Raw genomic sequence first — 26,934 nt, forward strand, 5'->3', positions numbered from 1 at the left:
AAAATTAAAATTGAACGTTTTAATTACGCTATTGCAACAAATTTGCTCTTGCCTCCGGCGCGTTATATCATTTCAGAACCAATTTATGTATTAAAACACACGGGTGGGGGAAAAAAAAAACACATTTTCACAAATATGCAGATTTGTTTTTATTATATTGCAAACAATAATGACATCCAGGTATATTGTTAACAGTTTGTAGCGTGGAGTGAGACCATAGTGGTGAAAACATCACGAACTCTCAAGAGCTTGTTGTGCAGTCTGAAGCCCTCAATGAGGTTCACACGCATGTTAAGATAGGACTGGTTGACTTGAGGCAGAAATGACACACAGACAGCAAAAACTCAGTCAGACCACTCATAAGCCAGACCAGAAAGCAAAAACGATTGCTTGGGAAAGGAGAAACACTGGCATACAACAAGTAACTCTAATAATCCATAACTAATTAGAAAAAAAGAGCCCCCAGTGTCAAATCAATCATTTATTTTCCATATTTTATTTAAAATCAAAACCGTAATACGGATAAGGCCCAACATGTCATAGTGTGGCCCTGAGGGTCTGTTTCTAAAGTTGGTCACAATACTGGACCAAAAGAGGCTGGTTTCTTGGATAAACCAGATTGTATAGACTTTTTTTTTTTTTTTTTTGGTATCAGCTTGAACAATACTCTGCCATCCCTATGCCAAATTCAACTATGTTCCACTACAAAGTCAGGCAGAAGATACCTAGGGGATAGCTGTAACATTCCCTTGAAGATGAAGTTTCTCCTTCAGATCATCCCGGTCTGACTCAATGTCCTTGAATGTGTAGAAACCACCTTGAGAGAGTGGGGTGTTGAACGGGGAGCCACACAAAACAAATCAGTCCATTCTACAACAGAGGAATTGAGTGGTCTAAACATACTGAGCCATCATTTTCTCAGCACATGCCACTGTCTCTATTAAGCCACTGTGGGTCTTAAAATGTGCTTAGACAACTCAGCCTCTGATGTAGCTTACCATGCAGCAGCGCTATATCAACAGGTCACATTTTACACCGCGAGCAGGAGCTTCAGCAGCAGAGAACCACATCCAGTACACACATGGAAAAGAAAAATGCAGCAAAAAAGCTGAGTTTATTGAAGCAATGGAAATTTTATTAGCCAAAAGAACTGCAATTGGAAAATTATAGGTTTATGCAATTATGAACATCAGTATATCTCTTTGATCATCATTTACAGGACCAAAGATTTAGTGAAAAGGGTGTGTGTGCAAGATGAATGAACCACCACGTTTCTGGTGATACGATATTTCATTTCCTACAAGGGGAAAGGAATGGTTGGTGGTAGATTTTTCTTTTCTAATTCTATCTGACATTCTTCATAGCATAGAAACATTTAAGTGGTCTGTTGGATTTGTCAGTAGAGCTGCTCATATTACAGAGAACATATGAAGCAGACTGCTTCGCATGTCCGCTGACATTGACATTTTGTCAACAGTCCAAAACTACCCCCACTTTTACTCAGCTCATCCTTTACCACATTACAAAACTGCCAAATGGCTTAACTAGCTAAATTTACAGTTCATATTTTCACAGAAAACCAATTTAACTTATTTTTATTGAGCTGAACATGTTTTTCCACCACTCAGAAATTAAGATATATTTGCACATCCCAAGTATCAAACCCGGGAGCAAGTTGACTCGTCATGCTTTTTCCTTTCCTCTTTTTATAAAAGAAGGTTCATGTTTGTAGTCATTAGAGGCGCCAAGCAACAACTAAGCATCTTTAGTCTATACATCCTTCCTATATTACACAAATACCCTAGGAGGGTAAATTGGCTGGAAATTGAGCGAATAAGGGAAGGTCAGAAGAAACAATCTCCCAAAGGAGACAAGCCAGCGTTTTTATCAAGTGCTCAAGATTAGAAATTGCGTAATCCCTGATCTCCACTCAGGCGCGCGCACACCGACAGACTCCACTTCGAATAGTTCGGCGCTGCTATTCTCAATGGGATGTTTCACCTAAAGCCTAATATTTGTTCATATGCCACCATGACAAGAGTCAAAGCTGCGGTTTATCCCCCCGAGGTCCAAGGACAACAGTTTGAAACATTGGTATATACAACCATTAAAATATGAGCAAGCTCCACATGAAGAGAAATGGATGCACACTTGAAAAGTGATGGTATAAAGCTACAGATTATTTCAATATCAAAAGCCGACAGTCTCACCATGTATGCATTTTCTGCCTGATCGCTCAAAGGTTTACCAAGCTAGGCACCATCAGACTAAGACAGAAAAGGAGAGAAAGAAAGGGGGAGAAAAAAAGTTCTAAATAAAAAAAAAAAAAATGAAGACAAAAATAATCTTACACATAAAGACACTGTCATTTCTTAAATTATTATTTTTTTTTTAGTGCCCTACATCAAAAACATCTGCCTTCGGTTGGTCAATAAGGCTGCGTGACAGACGGCCAGCCCTGTGTTAAACCTATGGTACTTCTAGACATTATGCAAATTTACAGTATACAAGTTTTGATTACCATGCAAGAATACTTTTTTTGTGTAACATTTAATAGCTTGATCTACATCCAGGAATAATTTACATAGAGGGGCAGAGATTATTAGACCAGAGAGCGCAATGGGTAAGTAACCATGGTGGCAGGTGCAGCCAAAGGAGATGAAGATGTGCGGGTGAAGTTTAGCTTAGGTGAGAGTGGGTATGTGGAATGACAGGAGGAGGGAGCGGGGAGGGAGGGGGGGGACAGGATCCAGAAGACCATCTGGGTAGTCGGGGGTGCTGGTCCAATCTTTGGAGGTCCTGTTCAGCGGCACTCCCACACTTTTACCGTCTGATCTACACTCCCAGTGACCACATAAGGAGCAGCCTTGTGGAAATCTGATAAAACAAAAAGTGAATTGCAATACATTTACATGAAGAGTTATAAAAATGCTAACTTCATGGTCCATTAACAATGCAACACATGAAACAAGTTATTTTAGATCCTCAAACAGTTGTCGAGCACCAGAGGATCACTTGAAAGGGTGGCCTTTTATTGGTACAAACGCTTGCTTAAAGGGATACTTTACTTATTTAGCCATTTTTGGCAGTGAAACATTAATATTTTGCCTATAGTAAATGTGATATTTTCAGTATTTTTCACGTACAATTAATACCTTTTAAAAACACATTTTGCAACTTACTGTCGACTGAAAATGATATCACAAGGGCTCAGGTAACCAATCACAGCTCAGTTTGTGAATGTCACATGACCAAACCTAGAAAACAAGTGAGCTGTGATTAGTTACCTGAGCCCTTGTGATGTAATTTTCAGTCGACAGCACGTTGCAAAATGTGTTTTTAAAGGTACTATTTGTACATGAATAATAATGAAAGTATCAAATTAATTAAAGACAAAATATTAACTTTTTATTGCTATAATGGGCTAAATAAGTGAAGTATCCCTTTAAGGGTGCAGCCAGATATGCCAAGGTCCACTCTTTGGCCAACTGAGAATTATTACTTCTGTGTAATTATGTAATATCTGCCTCACATGCGCTGTTCCTGTTCATGTGTATTTCCTCTTGGTTCCTGTCAACAATGCAGTGCAGTTGATGGTTGAAGTAATTGCTTCCTAGCTACATACATTTCTGCACAGTCATCATACATACACCTGCCAGGCGGTGTATTTATTTTGCTAAGGGGGAAAGAAAGGAACATTGAGGTGAGAAATTTACTTGTGTGGAGATTATAAAGATAGTGTATATTTATTATTATTAAAAAAAAAATAAAAAAAATAGTTGTTGCAAGCACTAGCCGCAATTACAAAAAAACAAACTTTGTTTTGGAAACTACTTAAGAATTCATTTCATCAAAAGCTTAAAACACTAGCACTACTAGAATTCTAAAACAACTAGATCTCCCAGAGCAGTCATTTTGACGGCTGGCACTCCCGCCTAATAATAATAATAATAATAATAATAGTAATCGCCTAATATGGTTAGTGTTCACTGTTTTGAAGAGCTAATAAAGCCCCTCTCTTGCTTTTCTGTGGAAAATAGGTGTATTAATTTTGATTATCAGGCTTGTATTGCTAAAAACGTCATGACTCCATCACATCTAGGAGCGCATTTTTTACTAGAAGCTTTTTCTCTACCTTGAGCTGCGTCACCAATTCCAGTGAAGCGATACATGGCTCCTTTTGGAGGGAGTGGGCTGGTCTTGTTTGGACTTGCTGTCTGAAACTGCTGAGCGATCCAGCGACCACTCATTGTGATTCGTCAGACCCTCTGTCAGCTTCTCAGAATGTAGCTGTGTAGTCTCCTCTCTAGTATAGTTCTTTATTTTTTATTTTTGTATTCAACATGGTAATCTAGCTTGTATCCAAAGCCAAATGCCTTCGCGTTGAATGGTAGTTGCTACGGAAGCCCAGCGGCACCAATTACAGAAGCCCAACACGAAAGATCTACATTGAAATGAATAGAGCAGTCAAATTGACGTGTGTGGAGGTAAAGTAGTAATTAATTACTCATAAATATTTTTCTATTTTTAGCACAATAAAATGGCAGTGCAGTAACGATATATATATATATATATATATATATATATATATATATATTAGGGGTGTGAATTGCCTAGTACCTGACGATTCGATTCGTATCACGATTCACAGGTCACGATTCGATACCGATTAATCCCGATACGAATTTATAAGTCGATTGTTGCGATTTTTTTTCATTCAAATTTAGAAAATACTAATCAGTTAGCTTGTAGAGTGTAAGATTTATATGAAAATGTATTATTTATTTATCTGAAATTTCAGTCTTATAGAGGTTGTAATCTGTTTCATGTTTGAACAGCATTAAAATAAAATATTAAGGCTTAATGTTCCGTTCATATAACATTCTTCCATGCTCAAGGTGTGAATCCTAACCCGAAGTCAGACGTTTTGTTGAATATTTTCCCATTAAAAATGGAAGTTTAAAAATCGATTCACACACACACACACACACACACACACACACACACACACACACACACACACACACACACACAAAAAAACGATTTTTTTTTTATTGAATCGATTCGAGAATCGCGCGATGTAGTATCGCGATATATCGCCGAATCGATTTTTAACACCCCTTATATATATATATATATATATATATATATATATATATATATATATATATATTAGGGGTGTTAAAAAACATCGATTCGGCGATATATCGCGATACTACATCGCGCGATTCTCGAATCGATTCAATAATCGGCAGAATCGATTTTTTTTTTTTTTTTTTTTTTTTTTTTTTTTTTTTTTTTTTTTTTTTTTTTAGGATTCACACCTTGAGCATGGAAGAATGTTATATGAACGGCACATTAAGCCTTAATATTTTTATTTTAATGCTGTTCAAATGTGAAACAGATTGCAAACTGTTTGTGTACAGTGGCTCACGGTTATAAGCCTCAAGTTTTAGATAAATATATTCATACAAATCTTACAGTGTACATGTACAAATTTACTGATAGTATTTTCTAAATTTGAATGGAAAAAAATCGCAACAATCGACTTATAAATTCGTATCGGGATTAATCGGTATCGAATCGTGACCATTCGTATCGGGATTAATCGGTATCGAATCGAATCGTGACCTGTGAATCGTGATACGAATCGAATCGTCAGGTACTAGGCAATTCACACCCCTAATATATATAGATAGAGATATACACACACACACACACACATACAGAGAGAGCAAAAGTCAAAAGACCTGGAACATTGTTGATCTATGTAACTAGAGTAACAACAAATCAAATTTTGAGAACAGTCAAAATGACGGCTCTGGGAGATCTAGTTAAAGCAGTTTCTAGTTCTAGATGGAGTTTAAAAAAATGTCTTGTCAACCAGCTTGCCATAATAATTGACTGACAAAATCCTCAAGAGAATTAATCAGCCATAATCACATGGAAAGCCAGAGATATATCAATAGGAAGAAGTGGAAAACGGGCTAACGACTCAGTAACCAGCAACGGAGATACTGGTCTTGTTTACAATGTGTCACTCTGGAAGCAGAAGAATATAAGATACTGCTAAGGACAGCAGCTGAAGATGTAATAGCAGGGGATAAGAGAACAGGAGGTCTGCCTACCCAAAGAGGTAACAAAGTGTTCGTGGGCACTCAGGGTTTTCATGCAGCGCTTGTTCTTGTAGTCCCAGATCCGTAAGGTCTTGTCATCTGCACAGGTCACAATAAACTTGCCTCCTGGGTGGAAAAGGAGGCCACGCACCCAGTTGTCATGGCCAACCTGTGAAACAGAAAAGAAATAATCACAGATAAAGCTAATTGGTTTTAGCACTAAAAACAAGAAATGTAAAAAATTATAAACCTCACCAGTGTCATAAGGCACATGCCTATGCTAACATCCCACATCTTGACAGTTTTATCTCTGGAGCCAGACAGCAAGAAAGGGCCTGGTTTGCCACTCTTCTTACTCTGGTTGAACAAAACAAGGAAAAAAATAATAATATGAGAAAGGCAGGATAAATACTTTATAAATAATAGGGGGGGGGGGTTAGGGGATGGGTCAAATATGGAGAAAAAAATTGGAGCACCACAATCAGTGGTGCTTTAACTTTTTGTAATTACACAGTTATGTTCATCCTCAGTTCCCCCAATGATGTGCTCTGACATGAACATTGCACTTGTAATTATGTTAAATAAGGCAAAGATTATACATGCTATTTTTTACATTTATTATTATTATTTTTTTACATCAATGTTCTTTGGACGTCCGTCAAAGTGAATCATCATTTAATAACCATGTAAAACGTAAATTCCAGGGGTAGATGAGTTGACAACCCTCGAGATGGATAACATCTAAAAATGTACAGGCTTGTGTGAGCAAAGACTATAATGACTTAAACCGAGCAAATAATACTTTGTCATCTTACCTGGTGAACCAGCATTTAAATAAAGAAACAAGGATAAGACTGTGTAAAAGTGCAGAAGGTTGTGCAAATGTCAACTTCACACTTGTACAGTTGGTCTTTTTTTTCTTCTTTTTCCTCCCATACAAGAATCCAGATTCCAGACTCTTTAAGATCCAAGCAGGTCCTTACCTCGGAGCCAGTGGCATCAAGTATGGTGGGATAAGCGCTCTCTGGCGCCCAGGAGATGCACTCCACCACGTGCTCATGCTCCCGCAGTTCAGCTTTGCACTCTTTGTTGGCAACAACCCACACGCGCACCGTCTGATCATTGGAGCAGCTGGCAACCAAAGTGCCATCCTGGTTGGGTCGAACCATGCGGACCCACTCCCTGTGGCCAGTGAAGGTCTTCACACAATAACTGGTGGGCAAAAATATAGAGATGAATTATCACCTTGTAAATATGATCAATGAGATTACATATTCAGAATTCAAAGACCATACCCAGTTGCCACCTCCCACATCTTCATCGTTTTGTCCCTCGAGGCCGAAATGATGTGATCTCCATTGGGCATAATGGCTACAGATGATACATTGTGGTCATGTCCTGAAAGAAAGAGTCGGAAGCATTAGTGGAATGGGATTCAGAGATTGTGAGAGGGTGAAGTCAAGTTCAGACGTTTGTAACTTAAAGTCTCTAGCCAACTAAAGGTCAAAATTAATGATGAGTTGTTTTGGGGGTATGATGAGGTAACTGTAAACGACAAGCAGGGAGCTGGGCTTTAAAGTAGAGAAGTTTGTGATCACAGAGTTGTTAGGCGTGATGTAACCTGCTGAACAGATGTCGGCAACAGCCAGTATGAACTGCTGATTGTGTGTGTCCGTATATCAGGCATACCGGCGTCATACTATAGTATACGGTGCGAAAGGAAATAACTCAAGAGCATAATTAAACAATTGACTGATTCAACACCTATCTACTTCAGCAGTTGGCTTCATGTTTTTTTGTAAATGAAAAATCATGACTGTTTGAGAAGGGTGAATTGAAAGTGAATTGAGATGTGACTTAAAGGTGTTATAGAGGGGCTAACTGCGAAAGTATTTTACAAGCACATCGACATAAATGTTTGTCACATTGTATAGAATGATGTTTACCACCAAGACTCCTCATTTATTAAGTAGTGATATAAAATCAACTTGGAGAGAGTCAATAACAACTGTTGCCACTTAAACAAAGTCAATTGTTTTTCAAAGCAGTCATGTCTCGGTGGGGCTGAAGATGAAAAAGAAAAAATGTTTAAAAATATTTTAAAATCAAGGCCATACACCAGCCTCCTCCAGTAGTTTAGTATTCTGTATATACACCATAAGTTGTGTGACAACTTTCTTTTTATAAAGGTTAGTTCTGATTTGTTACCTTCAGGAAATCTATACCAAAAATGTCAAAAGTAACTAAAAAAATATATATATATATTATTTTGGCACATGGATATCTCAAACACTTTGAACAAATATGAATTTGAACAAACACCTGTTCTATCAAAATTGTATTTATTTTATTTTTTTTAAATATGATGATGGCATGTTAGAAAACTTACCATGCATAGTTCTGATACACTCAAAACCTTGGAAATCCCACAGCTTGATAGTCATGTCTGCAGAGCAGGATGCAAGCAGTTTTCCAGTCTGGTCAAATGAGATGTCCTGCACGGAATCTGTGTGGCCCTTCAGTGTGCGTTCAAAGTCCCCAGTCTCATAGTCCCACACCTGAAGAGCACATAAGCAACTTAGGCCATACAAGTCCACATTACAAGCTCTGCAATTTTGAGAGTAACAGCTTCTATTTACTTCAAACTCAGACCCTTTCCAAACAAGAAGAGCTCCCACATGGCTAGTCAAATGCACACCTATGCCGACCTCAGCATAAAGAAAAATAATAAAAAGTGGATCGCTTTTTTTTTCTTTTTTTTTTGAGAAAATTTAAATTACAAACAAGATTCAGATACATTGCCGCTTGAGTGAAGTGTTGGTGTTATATAAAAAAAAAAAAAAAAAAAAAAGTAGTACTTTTAAAGTACACATGTGGGCAAAAAGTTGTCGATTCTGCATGGACATCTGCTAATAACAAAACAAAATGACATTTCCATTCAATTACACTCAATTACCAATTTCCCTTGGAAAGTTTTGAATTCTGAATATTCATATTTTCTCAGTTTCCCATGGAAATTTACCAGAAATTATCTGGAAATGTGCGGTGCTAAATATAACTAATGGGGGGAGAGAACAGCATCAAGAGATCACATTACTCTGTAGTTAAGACCTACCCCCAACCCTGCAGGTTCTAACTATTATGCGCTAATATGTGGCACAGACAGTACAAGTGATCATTGGAGGAAGAGGGATGTATTTAAGCCCAAGAAAGCTGCTAATGTTTGGCTTTCAAGCAGACAGTCACAGAGAGATAAACACTCCTCGCCTCACTGCTTTGGGTGGGGGATTTTGTCCAGACGGGAATGTGAGACCCCACCGTCACCACCCCAAACTCCAACAGTCCTTCTTACCCCCTCCCTTCCTACAGGGGCTAAATGTGCCAGATGGCTGTGAGGTACAAAATGCACAGTGGGGGCTGTCCTGGAGGAGATCAGCAGAGTTAATGTGTTTGAAGATTCACTTGATCAGCACATTATGCATTTCATCAGCATCTTGGGCAAATAAGCCTTTACAGCAACCTGTAACTCAAAGCTACCATGACAAAGTGAGCATTATCAATGACTTTTTTTTTTTTTTTTTTTTAAACTACTGATGAGTTGTGTGGCACCTTGCATAGTAGTCTCCTCTTTTAATGAACTACAAAAACCGTTAAAAATAGTTGCACTAATATATATATTCAGTTTAGTTTTCAGCCTAAGAAGCTATTTTGGCTTGGCGTACTTGTCAAAACAATCTGAAGCGTGCAAGGCCTACTCAGTTAAAAATTCAACAGGGCTGTTCAGAGGTAGAAAAAGTAGGACATCGAATAAGTGCAGGCCAGGGGAAATCGAGGGAGACAGAAGAAAGAGGCTGAAGAGAAAGAGCAGTAGGGTGGAGCAGAATTTAAGATTTGGGCCCAGAACCGTGCTCTGGCGGTGGGTGTGTTTGGCGGTGCAGATGCTGCTTAATAAGAATAGAAATGTGGCACAATGCCAAGGGGAGGGGTTGAATTGGGAGCAAATTGTAGTAATGTAAAGGGGAAGATGATGCCAAAACAGGGATCTGAACCCCTGCTGTGTAGGTGTATCCAAGAAGAAGATGAATATGTGCCTCATGAATAAAATATACAGAGCAAACAGCTTAATAGACTATTGGAATTGTCTAGTGAGGCAAAGTCGCTCCATGGCGAAATGGCAGACGGTAGAGTTTGTACATTGGTCGGTGCTGGATTTCACTTTGATTTATCTTTCTTTTCTCTTTATTTTTTCTGACCTTTTCTCTGGTCTCCTGACCATTTGAACCTCACGACTCTGGCAAGATTCTGAAGTACTTGGTTAGGGCGAAGGGTAATGGGATATTTATAAGGTTTTAGGTGAATTAATGAGTATAAATTTATACGTATTTGCACGCACACAAACGCACACACGCACGCACACACACACACACAAAAAAAAAAAAAAAAAAAAAAAAAAAAAAAGCAATGATAAGACGTTGAATCGGTAAGACTACCGAATGAACAATTCTGAGCTCTTTTTAAGGGGGAAAAAAAAAAAAAAATGAGTTTGTACATTGAGTCTAGGCACACAAAGATGATACTGGTGTAATCTAGGGAGCCATAGAAGCATGCTCAAAGGAAGCAGACTAATTTGAGGACTGCAGCATCACAGAAGAGGAAGTGAAAGAAACAACATTCAATAAATAGTGCATGTAATTACAAAAAAAATCTAGACTGCTTTAAAGAAAATGTATTTTCCTCATTTTATGTATAGAATATATTGCACTGTACAATACAGTATAAAAGTTTGTATCGGGATAATCAAATACAAATCTTAAAGCTTTAGTATGTAACTTTTGGCACCCCCTAGGCTGCATTTCAGCATTACAGCAATAGCCAGTCAAGTCAGCCAACGCACATTCAGCCCTTTGTATGAGGTTCTACAACATTTGTATTTATGTTTTGAGAAAACTGTGCTTGTGATGACGATGTCAGTCACTCTAACAAGCATACTGAAAAAAAGCCATATGCAGACTGAGTGAGTTATTTCCTATTATTGCTGCGTTTGTGCACATTATATTAGGAAGCTTCTTGGGCTGGAAAGACATTAGCCGATTCGCCGAGTACGATCTCATGAACTCAGCAAACACGGTCTTCCTAAGGACGATGAACTTATCCCCCGTTCTCAGTATTTCACTTATTCATCACAGTTGCACGATTGATTAGATTTCAGCTTACAAACATGAGTTCTCTCCACTGCTGTCATATTAGCTATTTTGATAGCACTACAAAATACATCTAGTGTTATTTTCTCTACCTATGTATCCTTGGTTTAAGATAGCAGACAATAACAACATACGGGTATTTCATGCATTATCATCGGTTTATGCGTATTTTCAAATTTTAACAGAACTTGGGTGGCGACTGATAACACTTCATCCCAGCCGCCGCTCTGCGTCAATACCGAGAAATCCACCCACCAGTGGTGGGCCACCACGCTCAACCAAAACATGCTCAGAAGTGCTTAGAAAACTATTAGTTTTGCTTGGCGGCGGACAAATCTTGCTTGCTTCTAAACCTGGAAATGCAAACAAAACAATACTGCCGCACTAACCTTTATTGTTGCATCCTCTGAAGCAGACACCATCACACTGAAGACTGGGTGGAAGATGACTCGAGTAACAGGACTGCGGTGACCACTCAGCGCATACCTTTCTGGAGGGCGTGGGACCCACTCTTTGGGATCTCGTTTTTGACTAACTGGTCCACCCAAGGTGATTTCCTCCTTTGCTTCGTTCAGTTTAGATTCTAGTTCCATAACCTGCCCAGGCCAAGCAAGTATGTTATCAGATTACAATATATTTATTCCAACCAAATTAACTCATTCACTGTGAGCCATTTTAGAAAATTTCAAAATTTTCAATACCCACAGGGTATAATGTTCAATAATGATATATAAACCGAATCTACCAAATGACAGAATATACTCCCTCCTTGCTGCCTTGTCTCGTTCTTTTATAATTGACAGTAGAAAAATGTAGGTTGCACGAAATGCAGCCATTACTCCTATGGACTCAACTGTGTTTATTTTGTATAAAATGGGGCAATGATATCATCTACTGGTGGTTGAACTTAGGCATCAGTAAAGTTGTTTCCAAGTTTGACATTTACAGTGAAGCATAATCATAATCACTCCCGGAAGTCAATGCTAATTTTCCATTAGCGTGTAAATTGAATTTTACATTGACTTTAGCATTAGCACTGTTGACCTTTCAAAAACGAAACGTATTGTATTATATACACATTTTTTTGTTGTGTGTTGTGCCCAGCTAAGAGATTATTATATCGTAAAAGTACAGTGGCCCCATGGGTGATGTCAAGAATCATTCACAAGATGGCAGTCCCCACATGCCTCCTTCAAAAGGGGCAAGAAATAAAAACAAACCTTCTTTTGTAATCTGATGACTGAAGTCCATTTTTTTTCCAAAAGGCCGGCATACTTCTTGTCCAATTCCTCATTCTGTGAGGAGGGAAGGAGGGGGTTGATGGGAGCAAAAATGGAAAACGGTTAAAGAACCAGCAGAATACAAAAAAAGACCAGTGAGAATGGACTAGCTGGGTTGGCAACCCATAACATGGCTCATATTAAAGAAATTACTTACACTTATGGCCCTGACACAACCATGCTACTGTAAAACGCATGCATGCACACTACACAGAAACATTCAGTGCATGTGTATGTGAGTGTATGTTTGTGTGCGCGCGCGTGCGTGCGTTAGTTGCACTACTTCAGGATTTCTGCTTTTTTGTTTAAAAAGCAAGATTGAGGCGCTAACAGCTTAGCTGTGAAATTAGACAGTAGTAGCGATCATCACCCTCACACCCTTGCGGGGCTGTCAATAAGGCTTTTTAATGCTTTCATAGTTACCAATAGCCTCAAGGCACAATGCTATGTTGGAGGAGTCTACAACATTTCTCAAGGAAAGCTCAATTTCTTTATTAGCGAGTTTTTTTTTCTTTTCACAAGCCTGCTATCAACGAATCAGCCATCTGCCTCGACACTAACCAACACACACAAGATACACAAAAAGTGCCAGACGACACTGCAGGCATTGCCAACCTATTACTAGTGGGTATTATAGATCCTAATGTCTATGTGGGCAGGGCATGTATATATGCATGAAAGTATGTACATTTTTCTGTCACGTGACTAGAGAGTAACAAGTCACAAACATTTTCAAATTATCGTTGCAATGAAAACATGCTAACCCACACAAAGAGCCACAAAGGCAAAATATTCAATTCAGTCAAAACTAATTAACCCTAACCACTTAACTGCAGGTAAATTTTAACTGATGCATCCAATGCATTCAAGGGGATTTTTTTTTTTCCTGATATCATATTTGCTCACAGAGGTTTGTTTTGGGCAGAACTATAAAAACCCAAGGGTGCGTGACTCCCCTTGTGCGATTCATCTATTATTTAACCTCTTCACACTCAGAAGCGTCTGGCAGAGGAATGAATAAAGGCAGAAAAGTGAAGGGGGTGAGTTGAAATGTGAAGGTAAGGTGAAATGAGGATGCGAACGACGTAAGGGGGCAAGGAGGAGAACGTTGTGATGAGATGACTTTCCCAGACTACAGTCACAAGGGATATATTTTTAAATATTTAGACTAGGGACGTTAACTGGCACCTCACTCATGGAGTGGCCCTCCATTAATGGCATTTTAGTCATACATCTGGTTAGGAAGTGTGTGGTCCTATCCATTAACGCCAATGATAAATTGAGGGCCCCTCCATCATTTAAGTTGCCCATCCCCGATTTAGATCATTACAACTAAGCATGAATAATCATAATTATTCGAGAATCCTATTGATTGTATGGAATGAAAGCATCCATCTATGATCTAAACTGCTTATCCTCACTAGGGTCACAGGTGTGCTGGAGCCTATCTTGGCTGACTAGCGTGAGGCATTATCAACATTGTTTTCGCGATGTGCAATTTCTCATAAATGAGGACTGTCGCAAAAACAAAAAATGAACATTACACTCACACAAGAACCACACAAGCGAGCTCTCTGTGCAGCAGTGAAAGTTATTACAACAATTTGTATATTATATTTGGCAAGTAGCGCCAACATCTTTTAAGTAGTGTCAAAATGCTTTTGTGGCACCCACCACAGGTAAATGTTTATGTGGGAAACACTGCAGCTGTCATATCTTATTTTGCGGACCCGATCAATGAGGGTGAATTAAAGACTGCCTATCACAAAATGGGCATAAAAAGCAAAATAGGTCTAACGTCTACTTACCATGTCTAATTCTGCCTCCTTCTTGAAAGTAGAATATGCTCCTTCATATCCATTGGAGCGCAAATAATCAGCTATGGCTCGATTTCTGGAACATAAAAAGAGGAGCCTTAGTTAACTTTTTGATTGCCACAGCCCACAGCCCAAATAAGTGCTAAAGTAATGAGTGTAACAAACTACATATATGTATTTAGGTACAGTACGTATGCACCTAAATGTTTTATTGCACTTAAAAATAGAATAACATTTAATGAACACAAAAATCTACCGTAAGTCTAACAATACAAGTACGATTTGTGACAAGCCCCCACAATTTATCCAGTATAATGGATATCACATCTGTATGCAGTCTATAACGAGCTCCTGTGCTGTGGCTGCGGGCAAATAACACACCTCAGAATGAATAATTTCAATGTGGATAGTGGAATTGAGATTACAGTCTTCTTCCTGCTATCATCCAAGACACACAGGATATAGCCGGAAAAAATATACTTAGATGAACAATCATTTGGCCATGATTATTTAATCGGTGTTCAGTTCTTCACAAAACAAGATATTCAAAGTGAAATCTCGAAGAAGTGTCCTGCTATAAGCGCAGACAGACATTGATTGTTGCAGGCCAGCCAGAAGAGTCTTCAAAAACGGCTACGTATGAGCAAGCATACCACAGGGGAGTCCCCATCCAAATACACTTGCAAAGCAAGCAACAAGCAAAACACAAGCTACAGACAGACCAGCATACAGATCCTTTCAAGATTTAATGTTTAAGTCTGTGAGTTTTAATTAATTTCTTGTTCATCATAGGATATAATTAAAATATATATATTTTTTTTAAATCTTCAATTTCTCTAAATGTATACTTTAAAAAAAAATAGTTTTCATTGTTCATATAAATTCAGTTATCAGTAAAAATGACCAAGAGAAACCAAACAAGTAAACTGCACTCCACCCACACTATACTACATTTGTGCTTTGTTATATTTATGCACCACAAACACCATTTCTAAAGCCAGGGAAAGCCAGACAAGCTGTACGGGAGAATATGCTCGAGGGTGCCAATATGAAGGGGGAGGGAGCTGCAATCTGTCAGACCAGTCTGTACTCCCTGCACCGCACCTTCTGCCCACCTGAATACCTATGACAACAAGAGGGCCCTCATTAGAGTTCAAGGTTAGCAGGAGGTTATCTTCACTCCTGACAGGCTGCCCACTTAAAACACTTAGGGAGGCCCGACTTGTGAGCGGAGCACAATTCTGAGAAATAGCATAGCGATGTGAGAGAATCGAAAACACGGCGGGTTATTTGATGTGGTGGGTCTGTGACACAAGAGGGTGTGTCTAGACTGTTGTTGATCATGTCAACTGAAACAAAGGGTTCTATGAAATGATGTGAAAAACTACAATGATTTTAAGTCTTTCCATTTCCAAAAGTGCTTAACTGAAAAAAGGTGTTCAAGTATGTCCATAAATGTGACAGCCTCAAGTCTAGAAATTTTTCCATCTGCATAGAGGTGATGGTGGTTTTGAATAATGTCAATGCAAATAATTTGCATCACACCACAGAACCACCAAGTGGGCAAATCAAGCAGCTCACTATCTTGTAAATACTAAAACAAATGGAGGCAAAATCATTACAACAGCCTAGTACATTTTACAGCTGCAATATAACATGTTACAATGCTCAGAACCCCAAAAGAATGAAAATAGATGTATCGTTAGCAATGTGACTAGAAGGAGAGCAAAGCGGCTGGTTTCTATGGTTACCAGCAGATGGATGATGTCATCTAAGAGATGAGTCAGCCATCCTTCCAGTCTGCCGATGACTCAATTTCCTCTCAAATTTGTACTACAGGATTAATGGATCAATGAGAAGGCAACACTTACACAAGTCAATAATAGTAGTATTCCTTTATACTCTAATCCCATAATGAATTGTGTAGATTGTGTGGCATTTATTAATCACAAAGTAAAAGATAAAGCAAAGCTTCGGACGGAGATAAAAAAAAGAAAGAAAAAAAAAAAGGGACTCTTCCATCTCTATCAGAAGAAAAAAAAAAGTTTGAACATCGCTCGTCAATCTGGTCAGTTATGGTCATTTACCAACTTCAGCTGCTAAATGTGATTTTGGTTGACAGTTCAAGTCAATACATTCACCAGATACGCCAAACTTACTCGCTCCCTATTCGCCAAACCTGCTCCTTTTTGGCTCAGTCCCGGTCGCCATTGGAAGCTGGCCGTGTTGTGTACCACGGTCCCACAGACCTCAATGATATGGTCCCACAAGGTTTTTATTTCCCCACGCTTTGTGTGTCTGTCTGTGCTTGTGCTGTTGAGTGTGACGTACTAAGTGCATTCGACACAGATTGGCTGTCGGTGATGCAACGCCACAAAAAGTTCACATTTGCAAACCCTGGTGAAATGGGCGCAGAAGCAAGATTTCACCTCATGCGTTTCATCCACGCTGCCCAGCACACATTCACGCTTATGTATGGAAACTCGTCACCAGAAACGCTCAGCTTGCATTTGGTCTGACCTCTGAACCAGGTAGTACATTCGGGGAGAGGTTCAAGTGAAGAAAACTCAACAAGGTTACAACAAATCCACACAAGATGACGTCACATAAATAGTCAATCCATAAGCAAGTCTTAACAACAAACGCCAGAACTAGAACAGATCGGTGAGAGGGGCTTTAATAAGAAGCCATTTGAGAACATATCAGCTGACATGAAGTCGTGTTCGTCTCTGGTGGCGTGAGATGACTATCAGTATCACTTTCACAAGGCTACACTGGTTGTCACATTACCTGCCTGCTCACATTAAAGACAAGGCCACTCAAAACACCCATTGCAACTCATCACTATTTGTAAATATGTTTCAATTCCATCGAATTGGAGTCAATTCTAGTACTGGAACAATGTCCTTTTTGTCTACTACGTCAGTGTTGTTCTTGACAGCAAACTGCTGCTCTGATGGTATGCAGTCAAGAGGCAGGGCAAAGTTTGACACTTGACAGTGTTATGTGCTCAACTAACTGCCATCCCCATTATCAATGTATTATTGTGAGTAAGGCTGGGAAGTTGGATAAGAAGCAAGTCCCTAACCTCCTGATAAAATAAATTACTAAAGAGAATAGAGGTTAAGTTTGAAAGAATTGAATAATGATTTTAATCTTAAAAAAAAAAAAAAAAAAAAAAAAAAAAAAAAAAAAAAAATTCTTTTTTTTTTTTTCCCCCCTCCTTTCTCCATAATCACCCAGCCCCCTAAACGCTTTCAGAAACACATTAGGAGGTGGGGGACTATAAAGTACCGGTAGTTCATTATTGGACCGATGAACTTAGTTTTAAAAATAGATCAACTATGAATTCAACTAGTTCATTTTAAAATTTGTGAGATGAATTAATAGATTGCATAGAAAATTAACTTTCCCAACACTGGTCCTTGTATACTTTTTGCTTCTGTAATTCTCTTCATCAATCTCCCTTGCAAGATCAAAGAAAGAGGAAGAAGTATACAAAAAGGTACACAGAGGACTATATAATCCAAGTCTGGGAGAGGGCCATGGGCATATTCGTTGTGCAGAGAGGAGAAATTTAAAAAAGGCAGCCCATCAGCACAAGTGTGCCCGCCAGGTCTTTGAGGGAAGTAACATGTTTGTGTTCTTCAGCTATTTTTAAAACACACTTGGGGCAGTAAGTCCCCTGACCCTGTAAAGAGGCACAAATGTGCTTTTCATTGGTTAGACATAAAAAAAAAAATTAAAAAAAAAGTTGTTAAAAGGTTACAGAATTGCACAACTGACAGTTACTACCAAATTAGCACCTCATCAATAGAGTAATAACAAGAGCTATCAAAATTAATTGATAAATCGACAAGTAATGAAATATCATATTAATCGACAACTATTTTAATTAGAGTAATTGGAGCCATTTTTTAAATTAATATTGTCCAATGTATATAATTATTCACTGATTTCTGTAGTCCTTCATGAAAGAAGACTGATTATCTTTTGTGTTTAATCAAAATATGACATTTTCAACCAAGTCAAGTTTATTTATATAGCCCTTAATCACACGAGTCTCAAAGGGCTTCATATGCCCACAGTTGACAAATAAACGACATCATCTGTTTTTACTTTGGAAAACAATGACTGAACCGGTAACATAGTACGAGATTTAGCCCCTCTCCCCCGGCCTTTTTTAGTCACTATACAAAAACAAAGTATGAAATAAACACCAATCACTGGTTAATAAACAGTAACCACTAACCAGAGAAAAAAAATGTTTTTGTAATACACTAATGCAAAATTAAAATGAATCTGATTAGTCAATTGAATAATCAATAGATGAATCAATTCTAAAAATATTCGAAAGTGACACCACTAGTAATAACATTTAAAAGAATAATATTGATTCTCTGGCTAATGAACCTAAAACACTTGGTTCTAGGGTTGAATTTAAAGGGTACGGGTCCAGGGTATGCTCGGTTTACCACTGAGCTCAGTTCCTTTGGCAGCAAAGTACTGCAACCCGAAGAAGTCATAATGACAGTACATATTTGTATGAAAAAAAAATAGACCAATCATAAAACAAGTCAAATGGAAAACTTTCAATTCAGCAGTAACTAAGCTATCATCCTTATGCCGCAAGATTATGTATTCTCTCACATTGTTTACAATTGTAAATAGCGAACCGCCTGTATTTAGATATAGGTCTTCTTAATTACAGTATTACATTAATTGAACTTAATTGTAATTACCAGCATAATCATGATTAGTCGACTAATTTAGAGAAGCATATTCCAATTATTTTGACAATACCTGTTCAAAACCTTATCACCACCACAGGAATGCACCAAATGCTCGAAGACACCAGTTTTCTGTGGGCTGTTGGACCACAGACTAAGAAAAGAGGGGGTATGAAGGGGGGGTTAGGAGTGATCTCGGAAGCTTCTTCTGAGTAGTACAGTACATAGCTAATGAAAGCTTATCATTCCAGAAGCGCTCCCCATACCATCAACAGCACTAATCTAAAAACATAAAAACATTGTTGGGAATTTTAGGTGCCTTGTCATGTATTTCACAAGTTAAAAACAAGTGGGCACATTTCACAATCACGCTGGAAGACAGACACCCAAATCAATGCTTTTGATTCAGTTCCACAAGTAGAAAAAAATAAGTCAAGAAAGTTAAGGTTGTTGTGATCCAATCACATGACAGAAATCGGGGGCGATCACAAATTTCTGCTTTCAAGTGAAAAAGATGTTGTTGTTTTTTATGTTCTTAGTTTTAGGAGGTCACAAATAGAACTGAGCGATACGATATTAAAACATCTACTGTACAAAATCCATCATCAATAATAATATTATATCTTAATAGTTATTATAAAGTAAGAGTGCTCTTTCCTGAGTACAATTTTTGGCTACGTTATCCACCTCTGGTTAAATTCAATCAATGACCCTAGTTGTATAACACTTATTCTACAGATCTTATTTGCTGCCACAAAAAAACAAAACAAAAACAACAACAACAACCACCCACAGATGAGGGGCATAAAAATATTATAATCCTCCTCTTCGCACCAAAGTCAGGAAAGGTTTGATTAACTAATGGCTGTAAAGAATAATATGTGATAGTGATAATTTTACTCTCTCCATCTGCTTGGACAACAGTCAGGGCAAACAATCTTAAATGTCAGACATGTTCAATATTTACGACTGAAAAGTTCAAGCACAAAGTATAGTTCAAGTGACAGTATTCAAACATTTTTACCTCACAAGTGGCAACGTTTGGCTGTACATTACAGTATAAATTAGGGATGCACGATAATATCGGTGGCCGATAATTATCGGCAATTAGACCAATTTGACATCAAACAGATAGACCAGATAATAGAGAAATCCGCCGATAATTATCAGAAATTATAAACCAATTTGATTTCATAATAATAATTCCGGCAATAATAATAATAATAATAATAATAATAATAATAATAGATATGCCCCATTGGTCCATCTGTTGTGGTTGTGTAAACATTGTGTAAAGTTTACTTACACAATGTTTCAATGTATTTATTGGACTTATAGTAGGAGTCGAAAGTATATTTGTATTCAAGTTAATTCTGCAAACAATTATCGGCATCAGCACTTTTTAAATTATTGGTTTATCGGTATCGGTTGAAAATAGCATTATTAGGGATGTGCCAAAAAAATCGATTCATAAAAGAATCGAAATTCTCATTTATTAATCGAATTGATATTTAATATCCAAAATTCTATTTTATTTAAATTAGAAATGAAGAAGAAGTGGAAAAGGCAGTTGCAGCCCACATGCTGTTTTTGTGGAAAAGGGCACTTACAATACAAAATTAATAAATGTTTAAACAAACAAACAAAAAAAAAAAAGACCCTTTAATGTCTATTTGTCATTTTGTCTTGCAAAGCAGACTCTAGTAGATCATGACAATGTTGTGCATTATCTGTAAATTGAAGCAGAAATCATTTGTCAATCAAATAATTTTGAATCGAAAATTGTTTGAATCGAGAATCGATTCTGAATCGAATCATAGACCCAAAAATCGTAATTGAATCGACTCGTGAGACAGTCTAAGATTCCCAGCCCTAAGCATTATCGTGCATCCCTAGTATAAATAACTTATTAAAAAGCTCCATCTTTATCGGGTCTATTCTGAATGTAGTTAAAAATCTGATATGCATCAGATATCTGCCAATGAGCATGTAGCGTAAAGTCAATGTGATGTTGAAGGCACTGAAATACTATTGGTGATTTTTTTTCCCCAAGAATCAAATATATGCTGTAAATCTGACCAACTTAATGGCATGCAATTTTTAATAGTTATATTATTTATGCATCAGTGTTTACTTCCATGTTGTTACTGCACTGAGCTTTCAAGTGTGTACAATTATACATCACATGCAGACATGTGTGGACTGTTTCGCATGTTCTCTGCCATATCGGATACGAGGCACTTGAAATGTAAATGGAAATAGACGACACCACCAAAAATGTGCTCAAGCCAAGGAATTCAATTGGGTTTGGTACTTGGACTTGCATTGTAAATCAAGCTCAGTGAATGTCACATGAAACCAAGAGCCAATATGGAAGCAAACTGACTGAAGAAGAATGTCTGCTAAAGCTACGTAACATGTCCAAATAGTCATGACTCATGACATGGGAGGGCTCGGCGATACTTCATTATCAGAGCTAGAGCAAATACTCACATTGCTACAGCTATTCAGCAGAACCCAATTCAGTATTTTAAATGTGACAGTAATTTATAATAATATAAATTGTATTATTTCATCCTTCCTGCTGTCAGAGTGGAATATATAGACATGATTAAACCTCAATATGGCGGCACTGAGATCAAGTGGTTAGCATGTCCGCCTCCCAGTTCTGAGGACTCTGGTTCGAGTCCAGGCTCCGGCCTCCCTGGGTGGAGTTTGCATGTTCTCCCCGGGCCCGCGTGGGTCTTCTCCGGGTACTCCGGTCTCCTCCCACATTCCAAAGACATGCATGGCAGGTTAATTGGGCGCTCCGAATTGTCCCTAGGTGTGCGTGTGAGTGTGGATGGTTGTTCGTCTCTGTGTGCCCTGCGATTGGCTGGCAACCAGTCCAGGGTGTCCCCCGCCTACTGCCCAGAGCCAGCTGAGATAGGCGCCAGCACCCCCCGCGACCCTTGTGAGGAATAAGCGGTCAAGAAAATGGATGGATGGATAAACCTCAATATACAACCAAGGCCTGGAAGCAGCCACTAAACAATGCCAAATCTGCTTGGACCAAGAACAAGTGTGCTACTACCTGTCCTAAACGGAGGCACCAGCAGCACAGAGATATTTAAGCTGCATACAAAGTGAATAAAGATGAGGAAGAATAATAGCATTCAGTGTTGTCATTTCCATGTTTACTCTGCTTTTGCAATAAAACTGACTTTTGTATAGGGATGCACGATAATGCTATTTTTAACAGATACCACTAAACCAAAAATTTAGAAAGTGCCAATGTCGATAACAGATAAGGCAATTATTGTTAGCTAAATGACTTTAATACAAATATACTTTTGAGTCCTCTATAAGTCTAACATGTACAACTACATTGAAATGTGTAAAGCACCATGAAGCTGAATATTATTGATTATCTCTGCTTCAAAGACAATCAGTAACTTTTTGAATTTGCCCCAAAAAAAAATAAAAAAAATAAAAAAAGTCATGTTTTAAAAATGCAACGAAAAAACTGCGAGGGTAACATTTTGGAGAGACAGTAAAGAAAGCCCACACTGGCGACGATGGGACGATGCATCTTCTGTGTACACGAAGGTCGTGCATTATGACATCACAAATATGTGACACTACCATAGGTGAGGCGAGGGGTTGAGGAGTTGGGTACAACTGACTGAACCCACGACAGATGGACCAACATGGCATGTCTATTATTAGACGGATTTCTTTTTATTATCTGGTTTTCGGTATGACGTTAAATTGGTCGGCCACCGATATTATCATGCATCCCTATTTTTAAAGAAAATCACGTTTGTTTTGACAGTTGTATGATTGGATTGACAGTCAGCTAACTTTTCTGATACAAATCTAAACAAATCAAAACTTTTATAGCAGTACAGATTGGTTCGTTCTGTATGTGCACATTTTCAAATTTTCATTTTCCAAGGAAAAAGTGCCCAATAGGGGACCTGAAATATCATTTTTCATTATGCTTTTGTTTGGGTGGTAATCATGGTGGTCAATTTTGGTATACTTTGGAAAAGTTACTGATATTTGTGTTGTTATATATATTTTTTAACTTACTGATCTGATCTGAGATTAGCCCCAAAGATCCTGCTGGTTTAAATCTAAACAAAACTCTAACCAAGGTTTACCAATCCAAACAATACCATGACAAACTGAATTTCTTAAGTGGAAACATGATTTTGACACAACGTTAAGACTCAGCACTATCCAATTTATGAATCAAAGATGTATTGGCCACTTACAGTTCATCTCGTTGCCGTTGTGAAAGCACCATGGTGACAGGACGGTGTGGGCGGGGCAAGGAGGGACCACTTGGTAGTAAATGGTGCAGCTGCCGCACTCTCCTCAGTCAGGAGATGAGCTGTGTGGATCCGAACAACGCGAGCTAGGGTGAGGCGTGTACTCCTATAGCGTCAGTCAAGTGTAGTCCCGACACAGCCTCAGATAGAATGGGGACCACAGGAAGTGGGCCCCCTGGGGACAAGAGAAGTGGAGAGCCTGCAGACCAGTCAACAGCTGAGTCTACACTGCATCTGAAAGGGGAAAAGGGAGGTCTGAATTAGGTGTGCATGGCAAATCAAATGAAGAGTGAGTGTGGCTGAAAATTAGTGTAGGTCAAAGAAGTGCTGCATCAATGCCTGCAACGGTTTAAATACAGATAAAATGCATGGAAACTGCTTACTCTACCAGAAGGACAAGTCAATGCGGCACTCAAATATTACAGAAAATATTACTATAAAATCATTAATTTGAAAAATGGCATAAGCCATCCATGTGACAAAGTGAACTCACTCACTCATTCCATGGATTTTTAGATACTCTCAAAACAAACCATCTACTAACTATATCAATACATTCCAGGTTTCTCCTGCTGCAAAATCCTGTGCATACATGCAAGACTTGACCCAGATTTGTAGAGCAACAAACTTCCCCTTGCAGGTTGCCCAAAAAAAAAAAAAAAAAAAAAAAAAAAAGGCATGCTGGGGTGGCCCGAATAACGGCTGTGTACTTGTCAAATTCCCAAACGAATTGTAATGTGTCATTATCATACCTCCTCAAGAACTGCCTAGCCAAGTGATGAATGGGGAAATCACAAAGAGCTGACAGCACAGCATTTACTGGTGAGAAGGTCAATATACTGTCAGTTGAGGCATATTTATGTGAGATACATTAAATGCAGTGGGGCTAAAAACATGAGGAATATTTACACATGCCTTGAAAAAAATGCCTAATTAAACAGCCAACAGCAGGACAACTATGAGCCACGATAAGCCTCTTAATTTACTGGGCCAACGATGACTAAATCTCCAACTGACCAGCAGCAAACATGAGTATTAACGAGGCTAATTTACTTCATTTTGCTCTCACATTTACATACACATAGCGTCCAGTTCTGCCTTACTACCACTTAAAGAAATTACATATGTCAAATGTTTCAATTTTGTGCCTCAGGTTAACAAGATAGTTGGTAGAGAAAAATTTTATATTTGGGATGTTACGTATGGGATCTTCAATCTTTATAAAGGAGCAGTGAAGAAGATGACTGCTTTTCCAAAAAGCAGCATTCTCCATGTATTTGAAACTAATTTTTCTTTCAATTACAAGTAATTGCAAACAAAGAAGGCAGACATTATTTCACCGTTTGGCAGCCTGCTCTATTGAACTGATAAATCTACAAATATAGAATGTGTTTGCTTATCTACTTGCATAACTGACACAAGAACACTGCAGAGAACCTGCTCCACAGAGGGCAACTGACGTAGCTGACAGTTAACTATTGAGCTATGATGTCAGCACCTGATACCGTTCCAAAAAATGACAGCTTACCTCTCAGACAGCAGGGCTTAGTTTAAGGGTACACAAGGGAAAAGCATGACCATATTTGCTGGTGAAAGTGGTCATAAAGGGATACTTTACTCATTGAACAATTTTCAGCAGTGAAAAGTTAATATTTTGTCCAGAATGAATGTGATAACTTCATTATTTTTCATGGACACTTAGTACCCTTTAAAAAGTAAATTTTCTACTTGCTGTCGACTTATGATGACGACGTCACCTGTGCTGAAGAAGTAGGTAAGGGCCGTTCATGGCTCACCGGTTTTCTGGGTTTGGTCAGTAAACTGAGCCATCATTGGTCATATGATGGAACTCCTAATAAAAGGTCTTTTCAACTATTTGGGCAAAAATTGTTATGAACAGACTAGTTCAACCACAAATGCTCTCACTGCTTAGTTATAAGTTGACTGAGACCATCTACTATAAATCAGTTTAACCGATTGTGTTCAAAATGTGGGAATGGAGAGATGGTGGCCGGTCAATAAGCTGCAGTCAAGGCGCATCCATAAATCTGTTTGTTCTTCCTGCTATTGATTCAGTTGCCTTTGTGCAACAGCAGGAGCCATCAGAGAAATGGTGTAGAGTGCTCTGGGGGTGTCATTTAATTTCCTGAATAATCCCAACAGGTTCATGCCTTTTTGAGAAGATTTTTAGATGAATAACAGAGAGCATCCTGTCACTTTAAGAAGAAGCAACCGCCTACCGATTCACAACTGGACTGAGCCACGCCCGATGATTTACACACCACATATTTGTTGCTTTGCATCACCAAGCTGACAACTTGGTCCTGGACAGTTCAAGAGAATAGGCCATCTTATTGCAGGGGTCACATCAATCAAATTGAAGCACATTAAGCAGGGAACCTGTCAGATGAGTACTTTTGAAAAGTGAAAAATAAAGCAACAACATACAAGTTTTTTTTTTGGGGGGGGGGTTTTGACGTCGTTGACACCTTACCTTGCAGACATCTCTGCATGACCTAGCAGAGAACTATAGTAAATAAAGCCTTTGTCACATTTCAACACAAAGCATCCCAAACATCTGGAATCTGGACTGCTTTCATTTCCTAGCAGTGACAATAAGTCAAACAACTTCAGAGGTAGAAACAGTAGTGTCAACTGTGTCTGCCTTTAATAGACGCTGACATGCTACTTCAAAAGGTCCAGACAATGCAAGAGTTCAATATAACATAAGAGCTAAGCGGTGATAGCAATTTAAGATATACTGTAAACTAGGGGTGTTAAAAAAAAATCGATTCGGCGATATATCGCGGTACTACATCGCACGATTATCGAATCGATTCAATTTAAAAAAAAAAAAAAGATTTACAATTTTTTTTTTTTTTTTTTTTTTTTTTTAAGAGCTCAGAATTGTTCATTCGGTAGTCTTACCGATTCAACGTCTTATCATCATTGCCTTTTTTTTTTTTTTTTGTGAATCGATTTTTAAACTTCCATTTTTAATGGAAAAATATTCAACAAAACGTCTGACTTCGGGTTAGGATTCACACCTTGAGCATGGAAGAATGTTATATGAACGGAACATTAAGCCTTAATATTTTATTTTAATGCTGTTCAAACATGAAACAGATTACAACCTCTATAAGACTGAAATTTCAGATAAATAAATAATACATTTTCATATAAATCTTACACTCTACAAGCTTACTGATTAGTATTTTCTAAATTTGAATGAAAAAAAATCGCAACAATCGACTTATAAATTCGTATCGGGATTAATCGGTATCGAATCGAATCGTGACCTGCGAATCGTGATACGAATCGAATCGTCAGGTACTAGGCAATTCACACCCCTACTGTAAACATAATACACACGATAGCTTGCAAATGAACTACATGGATGGATTGATGTCTTGAAGCTATACAAGCAAAATCAATCAACCAATCAGTCAATTTATTTAAAGTGCAAAATCACCA

At 38.2% G+C, this 26,934-nt stretch overlaps 1 protein-coding gene across 1 annotated transcript in view; it reads right to left on the reverse strand.

The window, feature by feature from the left end:
• Positions 1 to 124: 124 nt before the first annotated feature.
• pafah1b1a (platelet-activating factor acetylhydrolase 1b, regulatory subunit 1a) overlaps positions 125 to 26,934 on the reverse strand; it is a 30,502-nt gene continuing 3,692 nt past the window's right edge. The window contains exons 2-11 of the mRNA XM_077540591.1: positions 23,404 to 23,694; positions 14,406 to 14,490; positions 12,538 to 12,612; positions 11,707 to 11,913; positions 8,506 to 8,674; positions 7,412 to 7,514; positions 7,100 to 7,328; positions 6,372 to 6,473; positions 6,129 to 6,285; positions 125 to 2,877 (exon numbers count right to left, since the gene is read on the reverse strand). Of these exons, the coding sequence (XP_077396717.1) occupies positions 2,804 to 2,877; positions 6,129 to 6,285; positions 6,372 to 6,473; positions 7,100 to 7,328; positions 7,412 to 7,514; positions 8,506 to 8,674; positions 11,707 to 11,913; positions 12,538 to 12,612; positions 14,406 to 14,490; positions 23,404 to 23,435 (1,233 nt within the window). The 5' untranslated portion in view covers positions 23,436 to 23,694 and the 3' untranslated portion in view covers positions 125 to 2,803. The remainder of the gene's footprint in view (positions 2,878 to 6,128; positions 6,286 to 6,371; positions 6,474 to 7,099; positions 7,329 to 7,411; positions 7,515 to 8,505; positions 8,675 to 11,706; positions 11,914 to 12,537; positions 12,613 to 14,405; positions 14,491 to 23,403; positions 23,695 to 26,934) is intronic.

This window comes from Festucalex cinctus, chromosome 13, assembly GCF_051991245.1.
Source record: "Festucalex cinctus isolate MCC-2025b chromosome 13, RoL_Fcin_1.0, whole genome shotgun sequence".
Classification (NCBI taxonomy): domain Eukaryota; kingdom Metazoa; phylum Chordata; class Actinopteri; order Syngnathiformes; family Syngnathidae; genus Festucalex; species Festucalex cinctus.